This window comes from Camelina sativa, chromosome 6 (assembly GCF_000633955.1).
Source record: "Camelina sativa cultivar DH55 chromosome 6, Cs, whole genome shotgun sequence".
NCBI lineage: Eukaryota > Viridiplantae > Streptophyta > Magnoliopsida > Brassicales > Brassicaceae > Camelina > Camelina sativa.
The window spans coordinates 4,977,173-4,990,315 of record NC_025690.1 but is presented as its reverse complement, the minus strand read 5'-3'; the positions used below and the strand labels follow the sequence as shown (position 1 = coordinate 4,990,315).

At 33.4% G+C, this 13,143-nt stretch overlaps 3 protein-coding genes across 4 annotated transcripts; all 3 read left to right on the top strand.

Moving 5' to 3' along the window:
- LOC104790433 (transcription factor MYB98-like) lies at positions 2,160-4,863 on the top strand. The gene is made up of 4 exons (XM_010516187.2): positions 2,160-2,552; positions 2,667-3,115; positions 3,226-3,352; positions 4,124-4,863. The coding sequence occupies exons 1-4, from the start codon at positions 2,397-2,399 to the stop codon at positions 4,709-4,711; spliced, it is 1,320 nt and encodes a 439-aa protein (XP_010514489.1). The 5' UTR covers positions 2,160-2,396; the 3' UTR covers positions 4,712-4,863.
- Positions 7,417-9,697, top strand: LOC104790432. 2 transcript variants are annotated; one of them, XM_010516184.2, is made up of 9 exons: positions 7,417-7,595; positions 7,693-8,117; positions 8,232-8,265; positions 8,346-8,546; positions 8,649-8,738; positions 8,881-8,946; positions 9,046-9,137; positions 9,242-9,289; positions 9,398-9,697. In XM_010516184.2, exons 2-9 carry the CDS (start codon positions 7,789-7,791, stop codon positions 9,480-9,482), a joined length of 945 nt encoding a protein of 314 aa, XP_010514486.1. In that variant the 5' UTR covers positions 7,417-7,595; positions 7,693-7,788; the 3' UTR covers positions 9,483-9,697. The 2 variants fall into 2 exon arrangements, with proteins under 2 accessions (XP_010514486.1, XP_010514488.1); XM_010516186.2 differs by having other exon boundaries at positions 7,447-7,595; positions 7,673-8,117.
- LOC104790431 (carbamoyl-phosphate synthase small chain, chloroplastic-like) lies at positions 9,945-12,525 on the top strand. Its single transcript, XM_010516183.1, has 10 exons — positions 9,945-10,178; positions 10,330-10,462; positions 10,566-10,654; positions 10,745-10,805; positions 10,901-10,968; positions 11,073-11,201; positions 11,295-11,404; positions 11,499-11,846; positions 11,974-12,139; positions 12,271-12,525. The coding sequence occupies exons 1-10, from the start codon at positions 10,040-10,042 to the stop codon at positions 12,318-12,320; spliced, it is 1,293 nt and encodes a 430-aa protein (XP_010514485.1). The 5' UTR covers positions 9,945-10,039; the 3' UTR covers positions 12,321-12,525.

Genomic DNA, 13,143 nt, shown 5'->3' with positions numbered 1-13,143 from the left:
TATTGTTTAATATAATTTTATTCATGCATAATCAAGGAGGTGTGAGTTGGAGAGATCTAGATATGATCTCTGTACATTACAACAAAAAATATACAAATACCATTAAAAAAAAACACTAAGATACTATGTGTGAGATTTGGTTGTTTTCTTTCTATTAAAAATATAGCAACGTACCACTAAATTAATGTAACTTATCACCTTCACGAAAACATAACCCCTCTAAAAAACTGGTTCTTAATCTTAAAATCATTTTATGCTCACTAAAGAAGAATCAAGCTAATGGTTACCTCTTCACCTAAGCAACTACGTTGATATATGGTGTTTTAGCATTTTTGGTGATTCATGTAGTATTCGTCTTGAATCGTTTGTCGGATCTTTTGTGTCTTTTTTTGTCGTGTCTTGTGTCTTATACAAGTTTTATGAAGCTGTATTGGAGTTTGAAAGTTTTGGGGCTTGTTTGTGTTAAAATTAGAAGTTAGAAGCAGAAACATGAAGTTAGTGTTTCAAGAAAAGGCTAGACTGATCAGTCCACCCATCATACTAATCGTTACGTTTCCACAACGTAGCAAGTGTCACAAGCCAACTATTGAAACAATAATTCCAACTCCTAGACGATCGGTCCATTCTCTCAACGCCGACAAAACACCTGAAAAATGTGTCAGGCTGATTGGTTATTTTCGTGACAGACCTAATCGAGTTTCTTTAAATGGTTTTGTTTTTTAGTTTTCCTTAATGGGTACAAAAACTCCAATAACCGAAAAGACGAATTACGATTTAAATTCAAATCGTTTGTAAGAGTGGGATTGAGAGTTTCCTTTTTTTTGTCAATTCATACTTGCATTCATTCAATCAACCCAAACAGAGGAAACAAATGTTACACAAAGGTACATGATTTGGGAGCACAAGCTCACAGCAAAGATTGCATAGATAAAATAAGCAACAAATTTAGAGGATAGGTCCATAAGAACTCGGAAACAGAGGATTGAGAGTTGCCTATCTCACTATATTTATCAGATTTGGTCATTTTGTCGATTCTTCTCATGCATTATGTGTATGATGTGTGAAAACTTTCATAGCTGAAAATCATTGGACATAGCCAATATTTGAAACAATAATCACTTTGTATCATCGAAATTTGCTATAGTAATTATTTCACACATTGACAAAGTCTAGTGATGCCTAGCTTAGTTGTAATCGTTTGATTTCGAGTTGGAAAATTTTATTATAACTTATGTCTTTGGTTGATTCTAAATTTACAACAATGAGAAATTGTAATCATTAAATAGTATTAGTAATTTTAAGAGTCCACATGTTTAATAATTATTTATCAAAAAGTTGAAGTAATGTATTTAGTAGTTTATGTTTTTGGTACAAAATATCATGGAATCAAATCATATGAGTCGCTATTCAGTTACAACATCTAAATTGTTTTATCTGATATTGTTATTTGGCTTTTAAGTTGTGTTTCCATGTGGATTTTTAAAAATGTCCTTCTATTGAATAGAAATATTAATATTTTAGGATAATATGAAAGTTTTTAAGAATTCTTAAATTTCTATTAAAATCTATTATACAGTTTTCCCAACTAATTAAAATTAAAATGATTGACTCAAATGAGTAATTTTTAAGGAACATTATTTACATATAAATTCAACAGCGGTTCGATACATACTTTACGTGCTATATATATATATATATATATATATATATATTATACCTTAAAATCTAGTGGAACAATTGAATACTATAAAATAAAATTGTTACCATAAATTTATCATCTTATTTTCTTAGTCAATGTTTTAGAGTTGAATTTTGTGGGACCAGAGAAAATGTGGACCCTTGTTAAATAAAAACTATTAGATTAACATCATAACACCAAAAAAATAATCACACAGCTAATTAAAATAATACTGCTTACATGTTCAACACTTGTCACAATTATGCCCGAGAATTTTCCGCAACAATACAAACTACCTTATAACGACTTCATGATTATTACATGACCAATTTTAGAGACCATTTTATCCTTAGACTACCAAATTGTCTTTACAAAAATAAGTTTTTTTATTCAAACAATTTATAAAAGTTATTGCCAGCTCATCACCATTCACAGTTTTGTTATTATTTATAAGGCTTAGTATTCTACTCTTACCATCACTTCACCCTCTCTTCCTTAATTTTGTTTATCAATTACTTTACTCCTCATCTTTTATTTGCAGTCAAATTAAATTGCTCTCTCTAAAGTCTTTGTGTTCTTTAAACCAAAAAAAAAAATGTCTTTGTGTTCTTCACCAACTCATTTCTTCTTTCAGACATAGGATTTTATACTTCACTCAACTTTTTTTTTTGTTTAGTTAATCCATCTTCTAATCTTTGTTTATATTTAGTTTTGAACTATGGAGTTCGAGTCAGTGATCAAATTGCATTATCCGTATCTCGCAGCCGTTATCTATGACGATAGCCTCACTACAAAAGATGATTTTTCTTGTATACACAATGTGCATCACAAACCTATCCAGATTAATCTCGATAGGTCACATCTTCCATCGATGGTAAACTCTAACCCTTATCTTTGTCACAAGAATTTCACATCAAAAACTTCAAGCTCAACTTCTGATCACTTTATTCAAAGTCTAAATATTGTTCCGTATTACTTTGATATGCAGCCTCACACACATGAACTACCGTCAAAAGAAACCAATAGGGGCATAACTCCTTCTCCATGCACTGAAACTTTCGAGACATATTTTCATGGCACATCCAACGACCAAGGTTTTTTCAGCATGGCCTACACCACCTCGCAAACTGTTGAATCCAACATTTCACATGTCACACATGAGAGTACTATGTGGGAAAATGACCAAAACCAAGGATTCATCTTTGGGACCGAGTCAACCTTCAATCTGGCTTTGGTTGAGTCTAATCAATTCAATATGCTGAAACCAAACTTGAGCGCAAACGAAGACACCATCATATCTCGGTGTCAAAATAATCAGGTAATGATCAAGACTGAGCAGGTCAAGAAGAAGAACAAGAGATTCCAGATGAGGAGAATTTGTAAACCCGCAAAAAAAGCTAGCATCATCAAAGGACAATGGACTCCTGTAGAAGACAAGTAAAAATAAAATCTAAACTTTCTTTGGAATCCTCAATAAATAAATTTCCTAATATGGTATGATTTGTTTCCTAATAACAAGATTTTCTGATGATTTTGCCTATATTTAGGTTATTGGTGAAATTAGTGGAAAATCATGGAACTAAAAAATGGTCTCAGATTGCAAAGATGCTTCAAGGACGAGTTGGAAAACAGTGCAGAGAGAGGTGGCATAACCATCTTCGTCCCGATATCAAGGTTTTTTAATTTCTTACCTTCTTCTTATTTATATATGCATATGTGTATGGTCGTCTTTGTGTGTAATATTTAGAGAAGCATACATATACATATATTATGATACATACATCAACTTGATGTGTTCATCACTCAAATTGACATCATGCATACATAAGCAAATAGAATTATGTGTTTATTTTTTAATGATTACATACAATATGATACATCACGGTGTGGTGATACACGCATATGCATATATAAACACAAATTCATCTTAATAAATTGTTAGAAATTAAATAATTGCACAGAATATGTATATTTTAGTTATTTTATGATGAAATTTACAAAGATCGTAAAGTTTTGTAAAACATATTAGTATGCTATACAAACACAATTTTTTTTTCATTTTTTTTCACAGAAAAAAAAAAGAAAAAAAAAAAAAAAAAAAAANTATATATCATCTTCGATATGTTCAGATTCATACATATTACATTGAGAATCTTCTAAGGGAATTAAACAAACTTTTTTAACACTTGTCAATATGTATACGGTTTTAATTCATGCATGACTACTTTAAAATTTTGTTTGTATATACATATATGTCTATGACAATCAATTTAAGGCATTTTGTCATCTTCTTGTGGACAAAACTTTTTAATTGGTGAGACAATTAAACTAATGTCATTTTCACTCAGATTCTTTCATAACAATGTAACAACCCAATAAAAAAAATATACTTTAATTTAATATCATATGTGTCATTTTATGCATATTTTCTGTTTTATATTACAGAAAGATGGTTGGACTGAAGAAGAAGATATCATTCTGATTGAAGCTCACAAGCAGATTGGGAACAAATGGGCTGAGATCGCTAGAAAACTCCCTGGACGCACAGAAAACATGATCAAGAACCATTGGAATGCGACGAAACGTCGACAACACTCGAGGAGGGCTAAAGGAAAAGATGAAATATCCCTTCAACTTGGCAGCAACACTCTTCAGAACTACATAAGGTCTGTTACCTACAAGGATGATACCCTCACCCTCATGACCCCAAACTCGAACGTTGGTCCAAAAAACATGAGAGATAAAGGCAAGGGTGTAATGGCCGCGGTCAAGGAGGATAAAGAGGATGAGTGTAAGTATATTGTTGATGGTGTGATGAACATGGATTTAGACGATAAAAGGAAGATCCCATCATTGGCGGCTGTGTCTTCGACTTGTGCGTCTACTTCTGGTTCCGCATCTGGTTCTGGAAGTGGTGTAACCATGGAGCTTAATGAGCCAATGACTGATAGCTGGATGGTGATGCATGGGTGTGATGAAGTTATGATGAACGAGATTGCTTTGCTGGAGATGATTGCTCATGGCCGTCTTTAGACCGTAATATAAAATAAGTCAAACTTGGTTATATCGTATCTATCTTTATGTTTAATTATGCTTTTATGAACTCAAATTAGTGCTTTATAATTAAATAATTGGACATGTAATATATATCGTGGTTTTATTGAAGTTCTCGTTTTTCTATTGAATTTATATATTTTTCCAAAGACCTTTCATTTTAACAAGAAATCTACATTGTCATATTTTTCATCATACTTTCGTGGATACGTTTGTGTTTTTGAATTGTATTCCATACCATTTGTTATATTTTCTTTTTTTCCATTCAAAATTTCATACATACCTAATTAAAAAGTATAAATAACTTTTTGGTATCTATATATATATATATATATTGGTATCTATATTCATTAATGTTATTTTGACCAGATTCATAGAAAATTGAAATCCCAATAGAAAAATATATAACCAAATACAGTAAAGCTTACTATAAAAAAAAACTAAATACAGTAAAGCTTTTCTTATTTTTTGCCATTTCACATGAGAGAAAAAAAAAACTTATTTTAAGACTTCACCATAAATAGTAAAAAGAATATGATGAGCTGGTAGATATTTTTCATTTCAGAAATGTTTGTCATTTTATGCTTATATTAGGTTTTTCCCCGTGGTAAACCACAAATATATTATTTTATTGATATGATATTGTAATAGTTTAGTGGTGGTTGTAGTTGATGTTTAATTGCATATATATATATATATATATATATTGTTAACGGTTGTAGATAGGTTTTGTATAAACTCTTGATTCGTAAGTTGAGAATATACATTTTATGATTTGGTTAGTTATGATTTAGGAATGAATGATACGACATATTCTTATTTTGATTCTCAATTGATATTATTAGATTAATAGTGTACATTTAAAGTTAATAAGAACTTACCAAATATGTAATCGTTTATTAAACGCAAATTAGATGTTTCTTAAAATGTATTCATCTTGAATTAGTTGCTATACTATAGGGATGTGATTACAAAATTTGTGTTATCAATTCTTTTTGTCAAACTCAGCCCTAAAAATTCGGCATGCTAATTAGATCTTTCGTAAGATACAATGAGCACTAATTGACATTAATAGGATGTAAATAAGTATGCTATGGATTAAAAACCAGCCAAAATATTCGGTAATCTTAAGGAGGATCCGAATAATTGAATCGGTTATAATTTTAGTTAAAAATCTGACCGGCAAAAAGCCAAAAAGTGATGACACCCTATTGTACTTTAAAAATGTATTTCGAGCTCTATATGTGGATACACTTGTTGGGTTATAAATATCTTAAGACAATTTTTAAAATATATATCCGTTTATAAAAATTCAAATCACATCATATGCTGGAAAAAATCTAACTTTATGTATTAAATAGTAATTAAAATAATTAAATATAAGATTAAATAAAAGTGTAAGGAGAATGATTGCATATTGATTTAAATTAAGTAGATAATTTTTAGAAAATTAATATTATCAAATAAGGAAATGATTGTGTTTGGTTGTAAGGATTGTAGAGAATTTAGTTGAGACTTGTTTGGATACAAAGATAAGAGAGGATGACAGAAAAATGTACTCCAAAAATGTTAAGATAGACTAGGTTTTACCGCGTGGTATACCACGAGTCTATTATTTTGTTGATATGATACTATAATGGTTTAGAGGTGCTTGTAGTCAATGGTGAATTGAATATATATATATATATATATATATATATATATTGTTAACGGTTGTAGGTAGAGTTTTGTAGAAACTCTTGATTCGCAAGTTGAGAATCTACATTTTACAATTTGTTAGTTATTATTTAGGAATGAATGATATGACATATTCTTATTATGATTCTAAATTAATATTATTGGATTAATAGTGTACATTTAAAGCTAATAAGATATAATCAAATATGTAATTGTTTATTAAACGCAAAATTAGATAATTCTTAAGATGAATTCATCTTGAATTAGTTGCTATATTATAGGGATGTGATTAAGAGGGTGTGATTACATAATTTGGGTTATAAAGTCTTCTTGTCAAACTCGTTCCTAAAAATTCGGCATGCAAATTAGATATTTTCTAAGATACAATGGGCATTAACTGACATTAATTGGATGTAAATAAGTACACAATGTATTAAAAACCGGCCCAAAATATTCGGCAATCTAAAAGAGGATCCGAATAATTGAATCGGTTATAATTTTAGTTAAAAACCCGACCCGAAGTCGGCAAAAAGTGATGGCACCCTATTTTACTCCGAAAATGTATTCCAAGCTCTATATGTGGATATACTTGTTTGATTACAAATATCCTAAGACAAATTTTAATATATATCTGTTTATAAAAATTCAAATAACATCATATGCGGAAAAAAAATAATTTTTTTTTAACTTTATGTATTAAATAGTAATTAAAAGAATTAAATATAAGATTAAATAAAAATGAAAAGAGAATTATATTTTAATCTAACATATTGATTTAAGTTAGATAGATAGATTTTAGAAAATTAATATTATCAAATAAGAAAATGATTGTGTTTGATTGTACGAAATTGTAAAAAATTTAGTTGGAACTTGTTTGGATAGAAAGATAATAGAGGATGACACAATATTCCAAAAATGCTAAGATACATACATAAAATAAAATACTGTACACAACGAATCGAAAACGACGCCGTTTCAAATGTCCCACCTGTCAATTGTCTCCCACTTTGTGTTCTTCGATTTCTCCATTTTAGTGGGCCTCTAACACCGCCACTGGATAATTCTGGAGATTTATACGATATCTCTCATACGCTAATCAAAGGTTCAAATTGACTTCTCCATCACACACATACACAAACTTCACGTTACTTCTCAAGAACAAGAACTAGAAGAAACCTAACATTCCGTAAGTATTAAGTATTCACGCTACTACTTAGTCTTAATATTCTAACATCTCTATATGTGTATTGTGAATCAAATAAGTTACTTTGATTCATCTGCAGAGACGGGTCTGATCTGGTTTCTCAAGTCCGGTACTGATCCAATTGAGATTCGGATCTGAAGATCCGAATTATTCAGACGGATCAACTGAAGAAAAAATGAATCTTGAGATTGTTTTGGGATTGACCAGTTTTGAGTACTGGTTTAACTGGAGAGTGTTACTTTGTGCGATATGGGTAATAACACCAATGATTGTTTCTTTATTCGTGTTATGGAAGTACGAGGATAGTTCAGTACAAACTCAACCACCACAAGATGGTCGTGATGGTGATGTTCTGTGCATTGATGATGTTTGGAGACCTTGTTTTAAGCGGATCCATCCGGGTTGGTTACTGGGTTTCCGGGTTCTCGGGTTTTGCTTTCTTCTTGTTAACAACATTGTCCGTCTTGTTAACCGTGGATGGCGTATTTACTACTATTACACTCAGTAAGTTCTGTAAAAATATCTCCTTTATTATGTGTAAAGAGAAAGAACTTTTAAGGCTTTGAGAATGTTTCTGATTGAGATTTATGAGATGTGTTTGGTGTTTTTGATTGGTAGGTGGACATTCACGTTGATAGCAATCTACTTTGGGGTATGTTTTGATCTCGATATTGTGTATATATGTATATGGTTATAGTCAAACTTGTGTGGATGAATGTGTTTGTTCTGTAGATGGGATCATTGCTTTCAGTTTATGGGTGTTTTCAATACAAGAAGCAACGTAACATGGTTGATCAAGTAGGAAATGATGCAGAGATCGGGTTTCGTTCTCCCCTTATTAACGGGGACAAATTGGTTTCGTTCGAGAAGAGTAAAACTTCTGATTCAAAAGCACTAAACTCATGTGTCCATCTCTTCCAGATTATATTTCAGGTAGACTCAAATATTTTGGATATGTATAGTTTGCAACTTTCAGATTTCAGGTATGTTTTGTGATCACCGAGGTACTTGTGCGCTTTGGTTGTTGAAAAACAGATGGGTGCTGGAGCATCTGTGCTTACAGACAGTATATATTGGACGGTGATTTTCCCGTTTCTGTCTTTACAGGACTATGAGATGAGTTTTGTAAGTTTTCGTGCCATCTCATCAAGAACTCTCTCCTTAACGTTTAATAGTTGAGCCTGTGCAATGCTGAAGGCACTTTCTATGTTGCATATGTTCTGTACTATGTCTCAAGTTTTCTAGTGCAAAAAATTGTGTGTTTCAGATGACTGTGAATTTGCACACGAGCAACCTCGTTTTGCTGCTTATTGACACATCTCTTAACCGTCTGGTAAAACACTTCATTCTTCTGCACATATGATGTAAAAACAAGTTCTGTTTTTTTTCATCAATGTATCAACCTGAGGTCTATTTTGGTGTTGCTTTGCAGAAATTTCCCTTGTTCAGGTTCGCTTACTTCATCTTGTGGACAGGATGTTTCGTTCTTTTCCAATGGATTCTCCATGTTTTTATCTCAGTAGGGTAAGAACTAAGAACTTTTCTTCATCCTCTTTCTCTGTCATCTGTTATATCTTACACTTTAGTTCTTGATTTTATCTTACACTTCTATTCCTCAATTGACTTAGGTGGCCATATCCATTTCTCGACTTGTCATTAGGCATGGCTCCAGTATGGTAAGTTTTCAAAACATTTACATACTAGATCAATCAGGATTGGTACTGAGGAAAAATGAAATTATTTTGCCGATCCTTAAACAGTTTTATTAATGCATGCACCTGCAGGTATTTGTTGGTAGCACTACTGCATATTCCTTCTTATGGCGTATATGCATTAACCGTCAAGATCAAAAATAGACTCATTACCTGAAGACTGAAGTGACTTCAAATCCAAGAGGTTTTGCCTCGTAAGAGTCAATTTCTCGCTTCATTTCGATGGTTACAAGTTACAACAGTGAAAGAAAGAAAGAAACAGAAATTTTTACCCCATATGTCTAAAAACTTCAGAACAGATCAATGTAATTGCCACAGTTTTCAGAACATTTCCAATCGTTTTGTCCATAAATAAAAATTCTTTATCGCCAATTCTGTTAGCAATCGTAATGGCTGGGATATTCTGCTTCAACCAGAGGTCATCAAATGGTTCCTTTGTTGTGCCAAACCAATTGCTTTATCAGTGTCCTTTTTGCTGTGAATCATTATAGTATATACTTTGAAATCGTTCGTTATATAAACAAAAAAGCGACGATTATGTGACAAAGTTACTAGAGAAGAAAAGTCAACAAAAGTCAAAAATAAAAGATAACAAAAATGAGGCTATCGGCCCAACCCTAAACCAAAAAACCTCGACGCCGTTTCTTTTTCTTTATTCTCTCTCTCAACCACTGTCTCCTTCTGTCCTTCACTTCACTGAGAAACAACAACAATATGGCCATGGCAACGAGGACTCTGGGCTTTGTATTGCCTACGAGCTTTTCTTCCCAGCCTTCCTTCGACCGTCGCGGCCGTGGATTTAGGGTTTCGATCATCCGATGCTCCGCTTCTCCACTCACTCTGTCAACCTCTGGTAATTTTTTTTTGCTTTTGGGAGACCCTTGTCTCTAATTGGCCTCTTTTATAGTCGACTTCTTGAATAAATGATAAAGCTTGGATTTTTTTTTTTTTCCTTTGAGGGGGAAATGATGATGTGAAGAAGTCTTGATTTTTATCAATCGTAGGTGTTGCGGAGAAACCTTGGACTTCGTACAATGCTAGGCTTGTGTTAGAAGATGGTTCAATCTGGCCGGCGAAGACCTTTGGTGCTCCAGGAACTCGTATTGCGGAATTGGTGTTTAACACTTCCTTGACTGGGTAAAGTTTTGATTTTTCATTACGTTATGGGTATCAGTATCATCCTCAACGGTTTTTATTTTTAAGAGCTTTTAACTAATCTTTTTAATTTTTTTTTGGAAAGGTATCAGGAGATTCTAACTGATCCTAGTTACGCTGGTCAATTTGTGCTAATGACAAACCCACAAATTGGTAACACTGGTGTCAATCCCGGTGAGTAGCCAGTTTTGGAAAATTCTTGTACACTGTTAAAGCTTATGTTCATTATGTTTCTTATCACATTTGTAATGGTTGTTGTTCTAGATGATGAAGAATCTGGACAATGCTTTCTTACTGGTTTGGTGATAAGAAATCTAAGCATCAGGTAAGTGTTCATTTCCATTGCACGGGAACAAGCATGTTTCTTTGGGCGTGTCTTCATTTAAAAGTCCCTAAATTTCGAAATTGTAAATTTGTCAGTACCTCAAACTGGAGATGCACGAAAACACTTGCTGACTATCTAACCGAAAGAAACATCATGGGAGTTTGTAAGTTCCTTGTGTTCACTATACTATTTAGATTGTTGTTTACATGTTATGAAATTGGATGTCTGATTTACTCTATTTGGGGATGTTTTTGTAAACACTATCAGATGATCTTGACACTCGAGCAATCACCCGTCGGTTAAGAGAAGATGGTAGTCTTATCGGGGTGTTGAGCACAGAAGAGTCCAAAACAGATGACGAGCTTCTGCAAATGTCTCGTTCATGGGATATCGTAGGTCAGAAACAGTTTCCTTTCTTTTGCAGTAGAATATAAGTATATAACCTTTGGAATATTGAACTTCTTTGGTCTGCTTGTTTGAATCTTGTAGGTATTGATCTAATAAGTGATGTTTCATGTAAATCTCCCTATGAGTGGGTTGACAAAACAAACCCTGAATGGGATTTCAACACGAATTCACGCGATGGGAAATCCTACAAAGTGAGTATTGTTACTTCTCTACTTCTTCTCTTATTAATTCTCCACACCAGCTTCTTACTCTCTTTTTTTCTATACTTTTCTCTTGAATTCGAAGGTTATCGCTTACGATTTTGGAATCAAGCAAAACATCCTAAGACGTTTATCTTCATACGGATGTCAAATCACTGTTGTTCCGTCGACATGGCCAGCTTCAGAGACGCTGAAAATGAATCCAGATGGGATTTTGTTCAGCAACGGTCCTGGAGACCCTTCTGCTGTGCCATATGCTGTTGAGACAGTTAAAGAGCTTCTCGGTAAAGTCCCTGTTTATGGAATCTGTATGGGTCATCAGTTGCTCGGCCAAGCTTTGGGGGGTAAGACCTTCAAGATGAAGTTTGGTCATCATGGAGGAAACCACCCAGTTCGTAACAACAGAACTGGCCAGGTGGAGATCAGTGCTCAGGTATATTTCCTTGCGTCTTATTCTTTTCAGCTCAAGTTTGGAACCTTTGTGCTAGGAACATGGTTACAAGTTTGACAGAATCTGAATCTGGTTGTGTGTCATTGTCTTTCTCTGTAATTTTTGTCAGAACCACAACTATGCTGTTGATCCAGCTTCACTTCCCGGAGGAGTGGAAGTGACACATGTCAATCTGAATGATGGAAGCTGTGCAGGTCTATCTTTCCCGGCAATGAATGTCATGTCTCTCCAGTACCACCCTGAAGCCTCCCCTGGACCTCACGACTCTGATAACGGTAACTGTCCTTTCTATTTCATACACTGAGTCTGAACTCGGTCAAAGACACTTACGCTTCAGTTGTACTGAAAAACCAGAAGATTAATTATGATTTTTGTATGTTTGTTTTGTTATGTCCTGTGAATGCAGCATTTAGAGAGTTCATAGAGCTGATGAAGAGATCGAAACAGAGCTCCTGATCAATGGGAGAAGGAATCTTTGTTTTGTACTATTTACTGTTTGAATCATCGCACTTAAATTTATAAAATCTACTGTTTTGTTAGTGACAATGGAGTGGTATTGTTGTTTTCGCTGTGACATGTATTAAGTAAACCATCACACACACACACACCTATTAAATAATTAAGAATTTGAAATTTTTATAAAAAAGAGAAATGTAAGGTATATATTTTGATTGGTGATCCTTTATGTAGTAAAAATAGTAAAATGATATTGTGGTTTTGTATGTTTTAAGTTCTAAATGGATACTTTTTTCATCAATGAAATACCTAAATCTGATAAACTTATTTTCTGATAAATACCTAAAAATGTTAAATCTTGCTTGATCAGTTTCTTCACCGTCCCTAAACCCTAACTTAGCGTGAAAGTCTCCAATTCTCTCCATCCAACCATGGGCGAAGATCTCTCCAAGATGGAAGAACTCTACAAGATCGAAGATTTCTCCGGTGAAGATCGCTCTCTCCATCTCTAACCAGAAAATGTTTGTTTAGATTTTTATATGATTAGATCTGTCATAGTTAACTAGCACCCAGCCCTGATCGAGTCGATCTGTGAATACTAGTATAATAATGGATCATAGTTAAACCTATCTTTTATGTGATTGGCTAACTCTGTGTATGCGTTGTCCGTTTTGTTCAGAGCCTATCACAGACGTGGAAGGGGCTCAGATGGGCATCTTCTGGGACCTCGGGGATTGCCCATTCCCTGGTAGTATGAATGATCCTGATTTGATCTATCAGAAAATCGAATCAGAACTTATTGGTAGGGGTTTTAGGGGTGAGA